Source organism: Melospiza georgiana, chromosome 8 (assembly GCF_028018845.1).
Source record: "Melospiza georgiana isolate bMelGeo1 chromosome 8, bMelGeo1.pri, whole genome shotgun sequence".
Classification (NCBI taxonomy): domain Eukaryota; kingdom Metazoa; phylum Chordata; class Aves; order Passeriformes; family Passerellidae; genus Melospiza; species Melospiza georgiana.
In genome coordinates, this window is record NC_080437.1 from 9262107 (window position 1) to 9282511 (window position 20405).

At 38.9% G+C, this 20405-nt stretch overlaps 1 protein-coding gene across 1 annotated transcript in view; it reads right to left on the reverse strand.

The window, feature by feature from the left end:
* Positions 1-20405, reverse strand: part of BICC1 (BicC family RNA binding protein 1) — an 89799-nt gene that overhangs the window by 49676 nt on the left and 19718 nt on the right. The window contains exon 2 of the mRNA XM_058029567.1: positions 7399-7445. Within this exon, the coding sequence (XP_057885550.1) occupies positions 7399-7445 (47 nt within the window). The remainder of the gene's footprint in view (positions 1-7398; positions 7446-20405) is intronic.

Below are 20405 nucleotides of genomic sequence, written 5' to 3' on the forward strand. Positions count from 1 at the left end.
TCTGTACAGAAAGGAGCAGTGGGACAACAGACATGAGTGCCTGTGTGTCTTCAAGGGCAGGGCTCCTCATTTTCCCAATTTATAGCCCAACTGTCAGAAACCCAGACACTTTCAGAAAAGGTGACTGCTCGGCTAATCCTTCTTCCCTAGTTTTACTTGTCTTGAAAAAAGGTAATATGTAAATTATTTTAGACATTACTGTCTGGAATAAGCAGCATGGATAAGGATCAGTACTCCCATATGTTTTTTGTTCATGCTTACACTGCAAGTCATTTGCTTTAATACTGCAGGAAATTGATCTTCACCTACTCACTTGTCCATCTCTGCTAAACTGATTTTATTTCAAGTTTTGATTAAATGCTAAAACAACTATCAAAAAACATTGATGTGTTTCTGATTGATATATAAAAAGGGAACAGAAGGAAAACTCACCTGCATATTGCTATACAGGGTCATGTCAAGCTACGTAGAACACCAATAATGCCTCCCTACAACTTCTCAGGGCCAATACTTTTGTGCAGAGTTTGAGGCTTCCCCAGAGCAGCACACAGGCTGTTTGCTGTCAAGGACTAATCCTAGCCCATGCTGACTCTAACAAATTTACCGTCATCACAAAGTATTGACAGCTATTCCTAAAGAGCTTACCAAGAATTAAGCATGTGCAGGATGAAGAGGTCCTGAAGCTAAAATTGGAGGTCAAGGTTAACATCATGGGCAATGTATTCATTCTTAGTTTTGATCAATGTGTATCCAAACTTTTATACTAAATACTAAAACTAATGAACAGATTATGTATAAATGCAATAAAGGCAGCAGAGTAAAAGACATCAGTTTTACAAATGAAACTTTCAGATTGCACATAAAAGCTCTAAATCACTAAAGATGGAATTGGGAAAGCTGCCTATATGGATGTGGCTTTGGAATTTTTATTGTTTCCATTTCCAGTAAGGGATTTTTACCCTAGAAAGGGTGAGAACAGATGCATGCATGCACATACACACTGCATCTTTTTTTAACCTTTCCTTCACCTGAAAACAACTAAGATGATTCTTAAAAAAAGGGTCTTGTTTAAGAAAATATTGCAGTATTGTTGCTGCATACAAAAGCTACATTAAGTAAACCTTCTGCAACAAAAATGTTTACAGAACTTGGTACTTAACTTACAAGTACAGCAAAAAAGTTGAGAGTAAAAACCAATCAATCAAATGCCCTTACCTATGGAGAAACACTGAAGTCCTTCACTTGAATTAAAAGTTTATTTTACCCTCAATGGAAGTACTAGTCAAGGGTCACAGGTAACACATTTGTTTTAAATACAGGACAAAGCATAAAACAAAAAAAAATAGGCATGCAAAAAATTATCCATAGAAATATCTGTCTCTACAGCATTAATGAATTACACAAGTAATATAAAAATTCTAAATATCACTCAAAAATGAAACCCCACAGAACACTGTTCAAAACACCAGTATGCATCCAAATCTCCTCTCTGAAATCAAACCCAGCAATTCTCCTTACAAGCCAGAAAGCCAGTGTATATTCTTGATTTGATTCATTCTCATACTTGTCTCCTTTATATTTTTTTTTTCTCAAGGTAAAAGTGCAAACATTTCTGAGAAGGAAATCCCTCCTCTCTTCTGAGGGAGGATTTGACTCTCAGAATGAAAAGCACTGAGAACCTCAGTTGAGATGGTGGTGACAAACCACTCCACTCCTCCTCTACTGCTTTACAATGCAAGGGATCTTGCAGAGTGTTAAGTATAGCAATATAGTGGCATAAAGCTGACCTTTATCAACTAACTTGATATTACAGGTAAAATCTCAAGCTAGTACTCATTGTATCAGAAGCAGCATAGGAGAAACTGGAGAGAGATGAAATGAAAAAAAAACCAAAAATCCTTGGAATTACTCCATTGCCTTAGCAGAATGGTCACTATACTACAGATGGGATGAGTGCCATTTTCCACAAAAATGAAGCCTTCCCACCACTCAGCTCTGCCTGAACTAAGCAAAAAGTTAAGTAAGCATTCTTGATTTACCTTTTCAGAGAAACTGATCCAACCTAAATAGCCTCCTTTCCACTAGGTGGGGTTTTGCCAAAAGGGAGACAAATGTCTCAATCCCAAGATTTCCTGCAAATGTTAACTTGCACTGACATTCTTTCAGCCCCCTAATCCACGCTGCCCTCTCCAAGCAGTCACTTCCTCTTCCCAGGAAGCCAAATGAGAGGAAGCTCAGGGTAAACTGGATGCCAGCACTCCCATCCCAGCCAGGCACTTGAAGCCAGCTCGGGAAACGTATGGCCTTAATAAATCCTTGTCATATGCTATGAGCCAAGCTCTACATCAAGAGGTTATTTTAATGCTAGTGCAGATCCTGATTCCTACCCAGAAAAAGTGGAATGTGTGGAACCAGCTCCTGCAGCTCCAAGCTGCTGCTGTGGTTGAAACAGAGACCAGAGCCATGATAATGTCCGATCAGCAGCAGCTCACGAGGTCTCACCACCAGATAAATAACACTGCAAGAAACTCACTGGCTGCCATCAGAAATGGAAACACAGCCCTGGGGGAGCTACAGCTATAAATAGGCAGCTGGGGAATAGTCATGGCTGAAGACACATGAAAAGCCCTTCAGAAGTTAGTCCTGAATGTGGATAATAATTAGCTTGAGACATCTTGGTCTCAGGTCAATGATTAATATTTTTAATGCCTGAAAATGCCCTAAGCCACTTGCATTTGAAGCTCTAGATATGCTTCATGTTCAGAGATGAAAAAGTGAGACTGATTCACTTCCAGCCTGACCTACTGCAAAGAGAAAATTAAATTTATTTGTATCAGAATATACTACCTATACTTACAAAATGCATACATGAACACTGTGTTAATATATTCACAAGTAAGAATATTGCAACAGTTCAAAGGTTTGTCCCAGAACAACAGAAAAGAGATTTTTCAAAGATACAAGAGAAAACACAGGATGTTGCAAACCAAGCTCTTTTACTGTCTTAGAAAAGCAAACAGGGCTTGAGGAAGATTCCTTGCTGCCTTTGCTGCCAGAGCCTCCTAAATAAATAAAAATGCACAATCATTAATGACTACTGCATAGAGGACTTGAACAGAAATATGACTAAAGATACAGTTAGATATAGATATTTTTCACATCTTCCAATAATCACAGGGGGTGTATTTTTTGGCTTTGGTTGGGCATTTGTTTGGTTTTTTTTAGTCTCTTTATACTCCTGTTTCCAAATACCTGGACTGAAAGATCACCTGTTTTTAAAGAATGCTTTCACCACATCAGGCTTCCAAAATGGCCTCAGTAACTTCTACAGTGCTAATTATTTAATAAAATCAGAAGCTATAGTTTTAACATTATACACATAAGCACAGGAAAGAAAATGAAAAGAAACCACTAGTCTTCCTTTACACTCCTGAAATCCTAATAATTAACAGAAGAGATTTTGGTACACACATGAAACTTATGCCCAGTTGCAACTTCACAGCTCCAAGCACATTTATGTCACCGTCAGGGAATAACAGACTCAGCAGTGAGAGAAACACAAGCATATAAATACACTTTTTGCCTAAATCCAGAGATATCTCAAAAACCCCTAAGGATCTGCAACTGGGCAAATGCATGCAAACACCACTTCTGTTTGCTTAAAAAAGGTACAGAAGAAACTCTAAACATAAAACATAAAAGGATGTTAAACACTCAGGACCAGTAAAACACACAAGTAACAGCTGGCTGGTAGTATTCAGTGCTTCCTACAAAACCAAGCTCTGCAAATGAACTCTAAAAGGCAGGAAAGCCAGAGCTGAGGAGCCCCTCCAGGCATTCCCCCAAAGCCCACACGAACACATGCACACTGAAATAAAGAGCTTGGATGTGACCTGTGCAGTGCATCATTTCCAGTCACCAACTTCTGCATGTGCAGTCCCAAGAATTCCACCCAAATTCCACTAAAGGCACATTGTTCACCTATCACCCACCCTACTCTGCTCACAGGCCCTTGAGAAGGCTACAGATACACTCTTGTCCAAAGAAATTTCAGAATGAAAGATTACCATCAGCACTGAGATTCCCAAGTGTTTAAAAAGAAGAAAAGAAACCAACTTGATGATGACAGAGCTAAAAGCAAACCAAAATGATGCATGAAATTCCTCTTGGTCCACAGGGCCGACCCTCACCTGTTTTGGATTATGAACTCTTCAGGACAGAGAATCACCACCTTGCATTTTATCTAAGAGTGCCACACACTTCTATAGGGCTACATAAATTATCTGTTCCCTGGAACAATGTCCTGGCTTTAAAGCAAAAGTACATTGTTCCAGGGAATAGGTAATTCCTATGAGGCGTGAACCAGATGTTGTGGAACTTGGTGGAAAAAATCCACCATCAACTGAAAATGGGCTCTGGATCAAGGACATGTAATAACTTCATATTATGTATTCCCTCACAGAATAAATAAGGAAAACAATTTAGAGAGCAAGGCCCACAAGGATCTTTTACATAAATAGTATGTAACACAACAGCAGAGCAACCCATGTTTATTTAGGATTACCTGTTACTGAACTGCAGATCCAAGAGCTCTACAGAGAAAAACATGCCATTATTTACTTATTTCTTGCTAAATTATTAGTAGCTCCCAGTGGTTTTGAAAAGTCCTGATTAGGAGATGGTAGGTTTTCCCTTATCTGAAGCAGCACTGCAACTTAGAAACTTTACAAGAAAGTATGATAAAGTTTTTGGACTCTTAAAAATGACACCACCAAAAGATATTTATCTACTTTTCACTTGAATTCAGGACCAGAGGAAAGGGCATTTTTCACCTGATCCTCCCTGACACAACAGGGCAGAAAAATTACCTGAATTCACCAAGAACTGGGGCTCATTCTGTAACTCCACAAGCAACTTCATTGCATGTGCTTGTTTCTGCTAAAATGCTCAGTAAAATTACGCATTTTGACATTTAAATTGTTATTAAACTCTGGAAGTTGAAAGTTGATAGGACCACCATCTCACATCCACTGAGATCCTGCTTGATTATGAAAATCCAAGTAACACTGCTTTCTCACATGTTTGGAGGCCAGCAGAAGACTGCTTAGCACCAAACCCTTGTATTAACTTTTAATTTTCTTTAAAATACTCTCTGCAGCTTAACGATGCAGGCTAAGTCTCTGCCAGCCCCCCAGGCACAGCCTCCTCTCTCCTCCCTCTTGGTCTGCATACCTTGACATACAGAATCACCTTCCTGAATTTTTGCCTTGTCATTTGCCATTTCAGCATTCCTATGGAAACTTCTTCCACCTCACAAGCCACTTCCAACCTCAGCACATTGAGGGCAGTCCATCAGAATCCACCAAACATGGCATGATTTATGCAAATAATGCCCCCATGTTCTAGATGTGGCCTCTCAAGGACGCACTTCTCCCTCCCTGTTCCACTCAAAATCCTGCCAATAATGTCCTGAAGTCTCATTATCTGAACTGCTTTACAAAAATGCCTTTGCTGCAGCTTTGAGTTTACACTGAGTTTCTGGAAGTGTCCTGCTGACTTAGATTGCAATGTGTTTCTAATGCCACAAATCACTTTCTTCCTCACTGCACCAACCTGAAACACATGAAATGAGTCTTCATTTTACCTCCACATACTCTGCCTTATTCATTTCACATGAGAGAGGAAAAATTTAACTCTGATTAAAGGAAATTGCACAGACAGAGACAGTGAGTAAGCTATGAGCAACTGTCCAGAGATTTCTTCCAACAAAAGAGAACTCAAAGGAGATAGTTTCCATCTGGTTTTATTAGCTGTAGCATTGTGTGTATGTGCTCAAAAACTACAGAAATCCACACTGTGGAGTTGATGATACTTTAAGAAGAATGCTAGTTAAAATGAAGCAGCTTTATTTAACCTATTGCAGCACCCACACCGTGCCTAGATAATAATTATGCACAAATATGATAAAATCTAAATGCCAGGATAGCCACTGTATCATCAGTGGGGGTAAAGAGTTGCACTCATTGACACAGTGGAAGTTTAGCACATTTTGCTTTCCTCTTAAATTCAACACAGTATTTTCTGCTATTACACTAGTGACTGCATAATTGTAAGGCACATCATATCTACAGTAAATAATCAAGCAACCAAATACACATGTCAAACAGATAAGCAACTCAAGAAGAAACATTTTATCCATACCTTTAAGAATTATGAGCAGATTTGAGAGACAAAACACTGTGGCAAAATGAATAATGTAGAGAATAAACCATAGGCTACTATGGCTTAGCTTTGTTTCAGCAAGTAAAAAAACTCAAAGTATTTTGATAAAATCCTAAGGAGGCACTATTGACACATTCTCCTCTGTGCACACCAATATCAGACACTTAAGCACCACATTTGGAAAAACAACTCTCACTGTCAGTTAAGAGCAACATAAATCTGAAAATCCAAACATTTTGGCAGCATATATACTCCTCCTCACCAGCCTTTATCAAGGCATCCCACAGTCACATGCAGGGTAAAGCAACCTTCAACATCTTCCTTTCTGGAACAACCACTTAAAATTATGCAAAATACAACAAATTACTTCAATGGACCATGACTCAAAAGGAGTGTCAAGGTATTTCAGCATACAGCAAAGTTTGCACTGTCTTTCTTCTCCGTACTAAAGAAAAAACAGCTCATTATTTTTATTAGTCTGCAACATGCAGATTTTCATTAAAATAACACAAATAATGTTCTTCACACAATTTTTGAAAAAAAAAAAAAAAAACAAAAAACAACCTCAGTACTATGCTGTTTTGTAAAAATAATTTGCAAGTCATTACTCTTGACCGTGTTTCACTTTGTAGTTTAGTTGCTGCAGGACTCCCTTTTCCAGTCCTTCCGTGCCTCTGTCCAACCACAAACTTTGTTGAATCATTTTGTGGATTGTGCATTTCTTTCTTAAAAGCCCACTGCATTTCTCAACCAAATATTTATGCTTTCAACAATATCAGAGTAAGTTGCAAGGCAGTATTTTAATAACAGGATGCAGCATTTATCCACTGACAACATGCTTAAGACCACCTCACAACATCTTCTAGGTTAACAATGAATCATAACAAATGTTCATCATGTGTATTTTAACATTTTCAGTTAAGTAATTGGTAAAACTGTTAATTTGTTTTTGTGCATGGAGGACAGGAGCATACACCAAAGAACCTGTTTCTCATCTCATTCCATGCCTGGCTGGTACCAAGAAGACACCGAATGACAAAATTTTTAAAAATTTGATCAATATGGTGGAAACTGCACATGAAGTTTAATTAGCTGATCACATGCATGAATAATGGGTATCTTTTTCTTTTCTTTCTCTATTCAGGTGCTGTTATAGAATTGAAATATCTTTCTTACCTTCTGAAAAAAGTCTTCCCCACTTTTCCCTTTGCCCTCTGCAGCAGCTGTAAAACAAAAGTGGGATCTGGTTACTAAATACACAGGAGACAATCTGCAGGCTTACATATAGAAATTCTCAGTGAGTACATGCTACTGTAAAATAACAACTCTGGGTATTTTTTCTCATGCAATAAACATTTGTCAACAGCTGACTAACACCCAGATTAACGTTTTACAAGTCACTTGCCAAGGACAGAGTCTGAGCCCTTTGTATTTGGGTACTTGAGCTCTAGCCCTCTGATAGATATTTTAGTTACAAGATACACATGGTCTAAGTGTAACAATTTAGTCACACTGCATACTTGCCCTGCAATTCTACCAACTGCAGGATCAAAAGAAAGCCAGAAGATCAAAAGATTTTCTGTATCAAGTATCACATTATTCAGTGATCTCAAGACCACAACCTGGATTATCTCCCACTTGTATTTAAACCCATAACTGCAAGTTTAGTTAATGCAAATTATTGCACTTAAAATGATACAAGTGCTTGCACATAGCTTATGCTGTAGTTTATCCATGTTGAACTAGCAGGCAGTTCAAAACACAGTAGCTCAAACTGATTACAAAGAGGATCATTTCCTTTTCCCTGGAGAAAGGGATGCCTTCAAAAACAACTCCGAGGGTGGAGAAGAGTTTCCTGAATGGTAGAGGATTACTGGAGCACCTTTGTATTTCTCATGTACAAAACAGACCCCTCGAGCTCACCCCATCACCCTGGCTTCAAAGCTGTGTTTAAACTACTCTGTTCTGCCCTCCTCCTCCAATTACACAACCGATTCCAAGCTCTTAAGGAACTGTTAACTCAGCTAATGCAATATGACAGCAAAATGCAAGCAAGCAGATACAGGCTGGAAGCATGAGATGACTTCTACCCAAGAGGAAGAAGTGCCACTACATCTGAAATAAGCTTCTCAAAACCTCAATAACAGCACTTAAATACCACAGAGAAGAGCTCACTAGCAAGTTTTATCTAATACAGTTCAGAAGTTCATGATTCAGCTCCAGTGCAGCCAGAACAGAGGCAGCAAATGAAGCTTGTCAAGCACTCATCCTGCTGCAGAGCAACTCCAGACTCCCCAGTTCCACAAGCTTGAGAAAAAAAAAGCCCTCTCCACCTTCTGAACCCATAGGTGCCTGCATGAGAAGAGCAAAGTGGTTCATATTCACCAGAACAAGGTTTTCTGGGAGCAGAGAAAGCAACTGGGGAAGGTTTGTTTTCCAGATTTACAAGCTACTGATACAAGCAGAAAAACACAACTTCCTTGAAGCAGCCCCTTGATAGGTACACGTTTCTTGACATGCTTTCCATTAACTCAGGAATAGATAGGAAATGCTTTTGGGAAGGGAGGAGCACCACCACTCTATTTCAAGGGGAACATGGGACCAACATGCTTTTAATCAGATGATACCCAAGATAAATTGGAGACGAGAACGTGACAGATGTGTGGCTGAAGCTGCAGCTTTGAGAAGAGACAGATTTTGTTCCAGCTGCAAATGCATAATTTCCAAACTGAACACAAACAAGAGATGGCTTAAGATAATAGCAGTGATGCTCTGCAGGGCATTAAGTAGAATGCTGACAAAGAGGATTCCAAGCTTTTTATTGTAGGTTTATTTTTAATATGAATCATTCTGGTGACCTGATTTACAGCTTGGCCCCACCAACAACTGATGGCACAACAGACAGAAACCAGCAAGCACGGACAAAGTGGGAAAGAAGAGGGAATGAAAACATCCCAAAATGTGTTCACAGGAAAAAAACCCCACAACAGTAGAGACAATAGGAAATTTGAAGCAAATGGCACCTTATAAAAACCTTTAGTTAGTAACTAGAAGGTTCAGTTGGTCCAACACATTATAAAGATAGGGTCTTTCATTAGAGCTTTTCAGCACATAAGGTGCCTTATGATAACCCATTTGTCAGGTCTTGTGATAGCTGTGAAATGGCAGGGCAGACTGTACAGTGGTTTTTGGAAAGACACTGAAGTTGAAGGTCTGTACCTGAGAATAGTTCTTCACATGTTAAGAGATACTGTTGGAATTTGTCACTTTGTGTCCAAGATGCAGCACTATTTAATCCAGGAAGAGGTATGCCTCTGATCATACCTCATTTTTCTATATTAAGGTGATCTAGTTATTACCATCTCCATTATGCATTTAATTAATAGGGGAAAGATGCTCAGAACTGTGGCTTAAAACATTTTGTTACACTTAGAATGATATATTTCACTATAAAAGTGAAAAAAAAAAGCCTAAAAACTCGAAGACAAACTACATAAACCAATGCATAATGCTTCTTTTGAGACTAGCTATTTTCCAGCAATTGTCTCCCTTTTCCCTCCATCATATCATAGAATTCTTTGTACCAATTATCTACTTACTCTTTCATTTTACTTCCTAAATTTCCTCTGGTTTTTATGAGGAGCAATTGCAGTTAAAGAAATTTAAATTCTACTAGTAGTTTATGAATTTTGTGATGCTACCCACCATTAGCTATATTTGCATGTATGTGTACTCCCAAACCAAGCACCTATGTTTAAGAAAGTTTCCAACATGTGTCTGAGATTTGTATGATTCATGTGAAATAATCTTGAAGCCTTTCTGCTCTCTAAAGTAGATAAAGGCAGTATTGAAAATTCTGAAAAGAGTAGGAATAGCCAAAACCAAGGGCAAATTTATCCATTTTTCTTATAATTGAAAAGCTAAACAGATTTTGTTACAGCAAGACAAACCCATCATCTTTTGCAGGGAAATGAGCAAGAGAAGCATTCCAGAGCTATGAAATTTATGCAGAAGCCATTAAAATGCAAATCATTTACAGTGTTCTCTACAAGCAGATGCAATTCAGTAAGGCATTGAGGTTTACCTCAAATCAGATGAACTTAGATAAAAGCAAAATTGAATTCATGTTTAGGAAAAAAAAATCTCCTAGGTCATCACATGCTAAGATCATATTTTCTAAACAAATCTTGAGAGTATTAACCCCAACTCTCAAAATAAACTTCAGCTTTGAAATATCATATTAAGAAGCTCACGATATTTACATCTGACAATGCACTCTGGCAAATTATTTTTGTAATCTTAGTAATAATAATTAGATTTTCAAACCAAGCTTTATCCAGAAAAGCAGGAAATTTTCAAGTTACCAAACACCAGAGACAACAAGCCTTTTGTGGGAGGCTGAGGGGGCCAGCAGTGCTGTACCTGAGCTGCATGGAAGGCACAACAGAGTCCATCTCTACTAAATTTAAATAAGCTTTCAGATGTTAATGAACAAAGTTCCACATTTTCTGAAACTACTGAATTCAAAATACCACACCAATAACAAACAACATAAAGAAGTGACATTATTGCCTGGCACATGCCACAGGAAACCACTCCACCCTTCTGCCAGCGGTCCCTGTCCCCAAAGCAGCTTTGAGAGAAATCACAAAGCAAGTGCCAATTAATGCAGCTGTACCTGACTTCTCACTGACAAACTGCTTCATTTCTGCCAACTCAGGAAATACTGTTTTCTTAGAAAACAGTATTTACTTTATGGTATTGAATAGTCATTTAACTGACCCTCCAAAAACTAGGATTACTTTTACACAAGGTGGCTACATTGGTTTCAGAAATACAGATGAAACCTATGTAAATGTGCATAACAAGCATTTTATATTTTAAGCTATACTCTGTTTATTGTAATTTCTTCCATACCATGAAATATTTTATATTAGATTTTTGCTTTTCAAGACATATTGGATTGCTGAGGTTCCATCCAATACAAATATGAAACAGTTGAAACAGGTGTTAACTGTTATGGTACCCAAGAAGTGCACCATTTGTCTACTCAATCACCAAATCATAAAAAGGCCCAATTGTAATTTCCAGGTTCACATGGAAAAAATGAATTTGAGCTTTCACTTCAAATGTTATTTTAGTTATTAAAAAAGTTATTACAATACAGGTCATATTTTACAGGAAGGGAACCCAAGAAATACTGATTAAGTCAAGTGTTTAAATGAATTACTGTAACTTTGCTGATCTCACACATCAGTTTTGTGTCTTATTTTCCAAACTCTTGAAGTTATCAAAAACCCAGGGTAACTGAGTGTGACTGAGTTGGTGACTTTGCCTTTACATTGATTAGTGTCCAAACTTCTTCCTCTGTCTGCATTCAAAGACTACATCTCTTTTTAAGAGAGCAAAAAAGCATGTTCTGCTCTTTAGCTCTCAACTATGCTGAAAAAAAAAATCATTCATAGCATCAAAATACTCTTTAACATGACAGATAACTAGATATTTCCATTGTATCAAGACAAATCAACTTAACAGGATTTCAAGAAGCTGCAGAATAATATGGGTAAGAAGGTAAGTGCTCAATTCTCCTTTACCTTTCCTATCCATTGCATGAGAAAGATTTCATAACATTTATGTCAAGAGTGTCCTCATGTTATTTAAATTTGAGGTTTTTTCCTCAAACTGCCATGGAAACATGCTAGCTACCTAAGAGTGTTGATTTTTATTTACTCCTAACTTTCTAAATGGACTGGACAGTTATTTATTGAAAGCTTGAGCTACTTCTCTAAAGTTACCAAGCTGCTGTCACACACAAAGAAACCCAACCAAAAACTTGATTCATTGAACCAGAAACCACCTGATAAAGAGATTGTGTTCTCCTGTGCACCAAGTCAGACACTAACCCACACATGCACTGAAAGCTTGCTTATATCAAGCCAAGATAAAGAATTCCACCCCCATGACCACAGAGTTAAGCCAAATTGCTGAAAATATGCCTTTAGGAATAAAAAGATAGAGCGTACATTGTTAAAGAAAAAAATCTGACCTTAAATTGAATTTGCTGAAATCCAAACAAAACAATTTTCCATTTTTGTTGTAACTGCAAAGGCAGTCTCACTTCCAGTTTTCAGCTTAGGAACTAAAAAGTCTCAGAGACAACTCAACTAAAATATACAGGCTGGCAAGAGAAGTAACAAGGCTTAAACAAGCAAGAAGTCTGCATGAAAAATCCAAATATATGTTAACTGACTTTGCAATAAGCTTATGTATTCTTTTTACTTTATTAATGATAACAAACTTCATAAAATAACCTGTTACACATAGCAATCTTATTATTTTGGAGTCTTATTTGGCTTCACGGAGTTTTCCAGACTTGATGAATGAAAATCAGACATTCAAATGTTGTTAAACTTACATACAGAGCAATCTTCAGGTTTTGAGGATGTTCAGTATAGACACGTCAGAGTCAACTGATGGTACCAGCAAAGGAGACTGAGAAAAGGCAGAAAAGCTCCAAAATCCTTGAGAAATTACTGGAACACTCAACAAAAGAGAAAAGAGCAAACTATACCTGTCCATACAGCATGCTGACAAAAGAAGTAATGACAAAGTCAGGACCTACATGGTATCTGGAATATTACAGAAACTATCATCAATCTACATATCTTCTGACAATAGGACTCTTGTACTGAATGTGAAAGTGTCACCTCTCATTAAGAAGTCAGATAAAAATTTTCTAAGTCCAAACAAAACCATCCATGCTACCCACCTAAAATGTCTATAAGGGAGCATTCTTCCTCTGTTAGAGCAGCCAGGGAAGAACTGGAAGAATTTCAGCATGCTCAGTAAATGACAATAAGCAGCCTGTCAAATACCTGGACAGTTTTGGGGGGGTTCCAGTGCATCTCCTCCTGTTAGCAGGAACTCAATACACAGCTGCTGAGCTATCCACAGAGAGCCCAGCTGTGCTCCTGCATCTGACAGACCAAACCAGCGCTGGCAACTAAGCAGGCTGAGTCTGGGGGTGCTTCTCCCTGCTGCTGACATACAGGGTCAATGAGCCCCCTTGGCCATCCAGGGTCCACAGGCTGCAGGAGGCTCCCTGGATCAAGGCTGGCGCCACCAGAATGTGACTGTAAGCACAGACAGGTGACACATCCATCATCTTCATTCTCCCCTTAACACTAGTCATATTCACTTAGAAGAATATTAACTTTTCAATGCCCCTGAATTCTATATTTAAATTAAATGATTGATATTAGAATTAAGATTGTTGGCAAATAATTAAAATCAGAACTCAGGAAGCTTCACCCACCATTTGTGATGAATAAAAGGAGCAGCAACACAGAGAAAAAGAAAAAGCTTAAAATAAACTACACTTGCTTCCACTAGCTCTGCATGCATTGACAAGAAAGAATGCAAGAAAAAACAACACACATACTCTGATGACCAAAAGGACATAGATTTTCAACAAGTATTCCTAGAGATTTCCTCATGGTATTCGTAGAGACCTGACAGATTTAGTGACTGAAAGCTAAGGGGAAAAACAAATAGAAAGGGGAAAAAAAGGAAAAAATAAATGGGTTACACAGAAAGCAACTTGCCTTGTCCATTCCACCATCAATATTTTTCGAGTTGCATAACTCCAAAACTCTATCTCTAAAACCAATAATTTAATACATAACAACTGTAAATTTAAGATATCTAACAGATTTTTTTCATTTGGCAAAACAAATTTATCCCTAGGGAAAAAGCTGTCTTGCCAAGATTCTGCATAGAAGTAAGTCAGCTTGTTTATTTATTTTCAGAGACAAGTCACAGCTTGAAGGCAGGCAGTGAAGCTGGGGTTCCTTGGTGGAAATCTCTCCTTCCAGAGGCACACATGGGTGCAGCTCATGCCCAGGGCCTGGTGGAGCACAGTGAGGCACTGAGGAATTAATGAGGATAATGAAGTGACTGCTCTGCCTCCTGCCAGCCCCTCCAGAACAAAGCCAGGGAAACTGAGGAGCTGTCAGCACTGTATTACCTGATTAAAACTGCTCTGCTGGCTGCCACTTGCTCACTGTTAGAGCCACAAATGCTCCATCATCTCTCTAACTGGGTAAAATATTCCTGGAAGTCTCCTACATCCCCCTTCAGAAGCACCCAAGGACTTTTGCTGTTTCCTACACAAGATTTGCTGGCTGACGCCTCCAAACAGATTTTCAAAGCCCTACTGAAGTCCTCAATCCCATGACTGACAGAGAGTAAATCAATGACCCTGCTTCTGGGATCAGCAGAGGGCTTCTTGGAAACTGCTTAACTAATAAAATTCGACCGAAGTCAACAAGAAAACAATTTCACTTAGGATTTCCTCAAAGTATAAGCAATCTGAAATGAACACAAGTTTTCCATTTCAAGTTTGTAACCACTTTAATGGTACTTTGAAAGGAGAATATCCAAGCAAACACTGAACCCAGCTGCCAGGTTGGGGGAAAGAAGATGAGAATTCCAAGGAAGAAAGAAGAAAGACATTGATTTTTCATTAAATTATTCCATTATCCTCAGATTTAAAATCACAAGCTACATTTTTCTTCCATTGTAATCAATGGATGAAGATGGCTTTTTGACACCTAAATAACAGCCAAGTTGAACACCCTATCAATAGGTCCTCTTAAGACAGAAAACTTCCATCTGTGCTACTGATAATCACATTTTTTACAAATGAGTCTATCAAAAAGTGAATTATAAGACAGCTCTGTTAAGATCCATAGCTATGAGCATGAGTGAAACCTGATTGAAAACTTACATTAAGTACATTCAAGCACTATAGCTCTGCCAGTTCTGAGAAAAACATCTTTGAAATACTACTGGAGGCAGTAACAAAAAGGGAAGAGAACCATTCTATGACTTTCATGTTTATAAAGCATTTTTGCTGCCTACATATACAAAAATAAAGCATCTGTGACCTCAGTCTTCCTTTGCTCTTTGCCAAGCAGCTCCCTGAGAGATGCAAAGTGTTATCAGTCACATCCAAAAAGCATCACCTATACTGAGATGTGTAAAGGACAGGTGCTGTGGGTTTAGCTTCTATTATTTTCATCAAGGAGTCAGTTAATTGCCTCCCTACCTTCAAACAGGCCTTTCCGCATTTCAATTTTCCATTTTGAACTCTGTATCCAAAATGATAGGCTGGCCAGGAAAAAAATTCACATTGTATTAATTTGTTCTGAATCCTTTGTAGTGAAGAACTGACAGCAGCAGTGTGCAGCCAGCCATGAGAGCACTCTCCCACTTCAAACACAGCTTAGATGTTATCAATTCCCTGACCTGTTACCCAAAGAGAGGCAGTTCTGGAGGAGACAGCTGGAGATGGGCAGCTCCAGCAGCTGCAGGAAAATCTCACCAACTCACCATAGCACACCATACTGCTGTTATAAAATACTTCTCTGCACAGCAATAAAAATTATTAATATTTATGCCAGCAGCTCACTCATCCACTACTCCAGGCTTCCTCTGTGGCTCAAGGGAAGAGACCACAACACTGTGACAGGATGAAGCCATTCCAGCCCTTCTCCCACCCTGCCTGCCACAGCTGATACCCCCATTATCATTAGTGCATGAGCTGCCATGCACATAACCTGCACTAAATATGAGGCATATTTCCCTCATATTCCCTAGGAAAGTATTTAAAATAAAAATGTGGAATACAAGGACCCAGGGTGCAGCATCTTGCCCTTCCCATCCAGTGTGGCCACTGTAAACCCTGCAAAGGGACAGGACAGCTGAGTGAGCTGCCCCTGTGCTGTCACACATCTGGAAATGGGCCAAAGCATTCATGGGAGGGCAGGAGAAATAAGACATGTAAAGCTTGTCATTCTTCTAAAAAGCTCTGCAGTGGGACTGCCTTGAGTCTCTGGATGAGACAGCTCAAAAAAAAAGCCTCTGAGTGCCTCAGGAGGCAGAACCTCCCTTGCTGCCAGTGCCTGACAGATCCAACTCTGCCCCAAGCCAGAGTATCCATTTAACAGGGCTTGCTGTTTACAGGAGGAAAGAAAATCATCATATCAGCAGTGCCTCGGGGGCTGACTGAGGATACCTGCCAAACACAAAAGCTCTGCTCTCAGCAGATTGATGGCTGGGGATATTCTCCCTGTTTGTTTAGCATTCAACTTTCCCTCAATGCTCAAGCACTTTTCCTGTCAGGTATGAGTACAGACACTGCATGATTCATTGCATGGGAGGGGAGAATGCAGCAAGGCTGTAAGAAAATGAGAAACAAAAACCCCACAGATTTGGATAAAAATGTACACAGTATTTTTCTGATGGTCCTGCTTGTTATGAGTCATTCACAGATGTGGAGTTCAAGGAGAGAAGCCAAGATTAAGTCAAAGACAAAGCTTTATACAGGAAACCAGTTTAAGTCTGTTGCAATGCAGGTTAAAGACTGAGCTCCAAGGCCTTTTCCAACAGTAAGGAGACACTGCCTGTATCTGGGCCCATTATGCTGAACAAGATTCTGGAATACATTTGACAGGACAAAAAACTCCCATTATTTGGAATTACAAAGTCTCCTGCTTCTCTAAAATTCAACCAACCCCACACATTCTCCAGCTTCCTGGATGAAACTGGAATATTTGGAGAACAAAAACAAGAGTTTCCTTTTTCTGTCCAAACCCACTGAATCTTAATTTCTGTCTCTAGAAGAAAAAACCCAAAAGCCTCAGTTTTTAAATGACACATATTGTGAACCCTTTTCTAGGCATCTGCTCTCCTGTTCCTGCACATCCATACAGCTGGTAACACTTGCAAATCCACACACCAAGGCTGCTTGGCACCTCCTTTTCCCTTAACCTGAGAACTTTGAATGCCTGCTGTCTTCTATTTTGCATTCATCAGTTTCAAACTATACTGATCGCTTTAGTTGTAAATTCTTCCCCAGACAAAAATCCAGTTCAGGCTTCTTGCTATATTTTAATTCCAGATTCTAAGGCATGTGGCAATAGAGGAATTCTAGCAGAGGGCTGTTCCGTTCAGGGTAAAATTGAGAGTCACTCCTGTGCACTAAATTTGTAATATGCTACACTACTGACAGTACTACTGAAGCAGTGCCCACCTGACATCAGCTGTTACCTTGAGTATTTGCAAACAGTAAATTGGATCTTTTTTGCATCTTTTACTCCCTCTAAATGAAAAACAGCAGTTTAAATATACGTACACTTAAACACTTGAGAAAGATAACTGAGCTATAAACCAGCATTAAGTAGCAAAGGACAAAAAGTTTAAAAAGCCAAGAAGAAAAGCATAAGATAAACAAATATAAGTGCAGGCATAAGCACTGGGGCAAGGCACCGATGCATTCAGTTAATTAAAAAAAGAAAGAAGATAAAGGTAAAAATCACACAAAATCCCATTTTCAGGAATACACCCTATGTCTCAATTCATAGCTTTAAAGACAGGAAAAGAGAGTGCCAGTTTATTCTTGGACACCATCATAATCCATGTAACATTGGAAGAAGGCAAGTTCATCAGTTTGACCCAAGAACCAAAAATATTTGTTCAAGTAATATCACTGAGGAAATTGCAAGGAGAAAGTGGGATGGATCGCCCCCAAAGGGTAGAAGCAGAGGAAGTAAATTCACCCATCCATCCACTCTAGAGCTGTGTATCACCACAACAAAATGTGCACCAATTTGTCACCCATTGTTCCATGCACTTGTTAGGCATGAAATCCAAATTATGTATGAGGACAAAAATACAGTGATGAAAGTTACTTTGCCAAACTCAAGTTTACTCACAATACCAAGATCTTTCTGCCTTTAAGAAACTAAGGAAATGAAGTAATTGTTTAGGTAAGAAGATCAAAGCACAACAGAAGTCTAGACCCTTCTGGTAAAGGTGAACAAGTCTTATTTTCACAGCTGGTTTTATGTCCACATTTTCATCATCTACATGAATTTTTCTTATGAACAGTTCTCGTATTAAAAAACACAACTGGTATATACAGCTGGCAAAGCATTAAATTATTCCATTTATGTGCATGCACGTAAACAAAAACATACACATTCACAGTGAACCAAGAATGTCAAGCTGTATAATTAGGATTTCTAGACACAGTTTACAGTAAGATAAAAGCCTGCATTGGTTTAGATTACACTGGTAAAATCTGGCCAGAAGCTTGGCATCCACACCAGCTCTAATCATGCCACATTAGATGTGGACTGCATAAGGTGTTAAGAATAATTAGTTAGTTTTTAATTTAGAATTGTGGACTGTTTAGCAAAAAAGAGGACAGTTACCTTAAGAAAAGCAAGAGCATTCTGATTTTAGGGTGTTACACAAAAAAAAATTAAACCAATTATGTTAGTTTTCATCTCCTAAGTGAAATTACTCCACCTGGGAAATTCTACCTGCTTTTTCACTGAGGCAGCTCTACATATATAAACAGTTCAGGACTGAGACTTAGCAGATGAATGTATGCAGAAAAACACTGCTCTAAGCTGGCACCAGGAGAAAGACCCTTCTGGGCAGAAAGAGTCAAATCCACAGGGAATTCTGCACTTCTACTGGTCTCATTTCTTTTTATTACCAAAGAGTTTTTCAAACTAAATCATCTTCTAGAAGAAGTTTTCTGAATGGTAGCACATCCTTGTGAAATTCATATAGACAATAATGACATTCATTCACCATCTATTCCTCAATTTTCATCCATAACTACAGAAAACCCATAACAGTTTTCTCTACAGTGAAAGAGGAGCTGAATAGCTGAGGATAAATCATGCTAATACTGTATTTAGCTTGTCATATACTTTCCTTGAGAAAACATGAGCATTCTTGCCAAACCATGGGTAAGGTGGCATAGACAAGTGGAATTTCAAGCTACACAAGCAAGCAGCAAAGCCACAGATTCATTACAGTTTCATGGAGAAGTGCTCTACACTCCAAAGAATGCACCATGGCTCAAGTATTACACAACTGAGCTCAGGCTGTGTATGAGAGTCAAAGCAGACACCACAAGTCAGTCACCTAAAGGTTAAAATAAACCCAAACCAAAATCTTATCTGGTAGAACACACAGTGATATTTATTCAAATACCTCAATGCTACTGAGATTTGTCCCTCAAAGATCCCAAAGCTCTTTGTGAAATTGAACACAGACATGCTGGAAGCACTCATCATTAAAGGTTACACGCAGAGAGAAGCTTTAACTGCCCCTTCACCTTAAAGCACTGATCCAGGCTGTCAGCCTTCTTCACAGGGTGACACCTCCCAAATTTGGACTTATCTCAAAAAATTAGCCAAAGGATGCAAATTTTGCAGTACTTAAATAAAAATAAACTAACATCTTACAGAGATAAAGATTATGAACAACTTTATAGCTCAGCTGTCAAATCCTGTATGTATTTTTGGGCCATGCTTTCATATAAATTAACATGCTCAAGTTAATTTTTCTTGGTTTCCAAGCTGTGTTTTCTGGCTACAGGGCAGATGTATAGAAATGCAAAGCTCTCTCCACCCAAAGGCTCTGAAGAGATGAGTCTTTAGAAATCCAGCTGCATTAACCACTGGATTGCTTGTGATTGCCACCTCCTAGAGGCAAGGTCCTGCCACAGGGTAGCTGAAACTCTCCCAAAAATTCCTGGCAACACCTTTGAGTTGCTACACTTGTGAGCCAAGAGGAATTTTCATTTGCACTTTTCAGTACTCAGGAAGCAACCCCACAGAGGGGTGAAAGCCCCAGCAGAGGCCTGGGCTGCTCAAACCTAACCCAACACTGCTGTGGGCATCAGACTAACCCTAAATAAACACCACTGGGGAGTGTGTGCCCTAAGAATTGAAAGCCAGCCTTTGTGGGCTGCTGAACCCTTTATTCAAACCTTATGAAACCAAGAAAGGAGTTTAAGGACTGGGCAGGAAGCGCAGAGCTGAAGTTATGTTGCCTACACAAACAGGCCCAAAATATGCTCCTCAAATCCTAAGATTACTTCCTTCTCAAGCACAAGCAAATCACTGACTCCAGTGCACAACCTCAAAGATCTGCATCTGGCCCCCTGCTATCTAATTTGTATTTTTATGGACTCAAAGCTATTTCTACAACTGCTGTTTACAAGAAATATATAAGTCAGGAAAACTCTACAAAGCTGCATTTACACAACCTTGTGATACAATGCAGGAAATGCTTAAACTAAATTAATGACCACAATT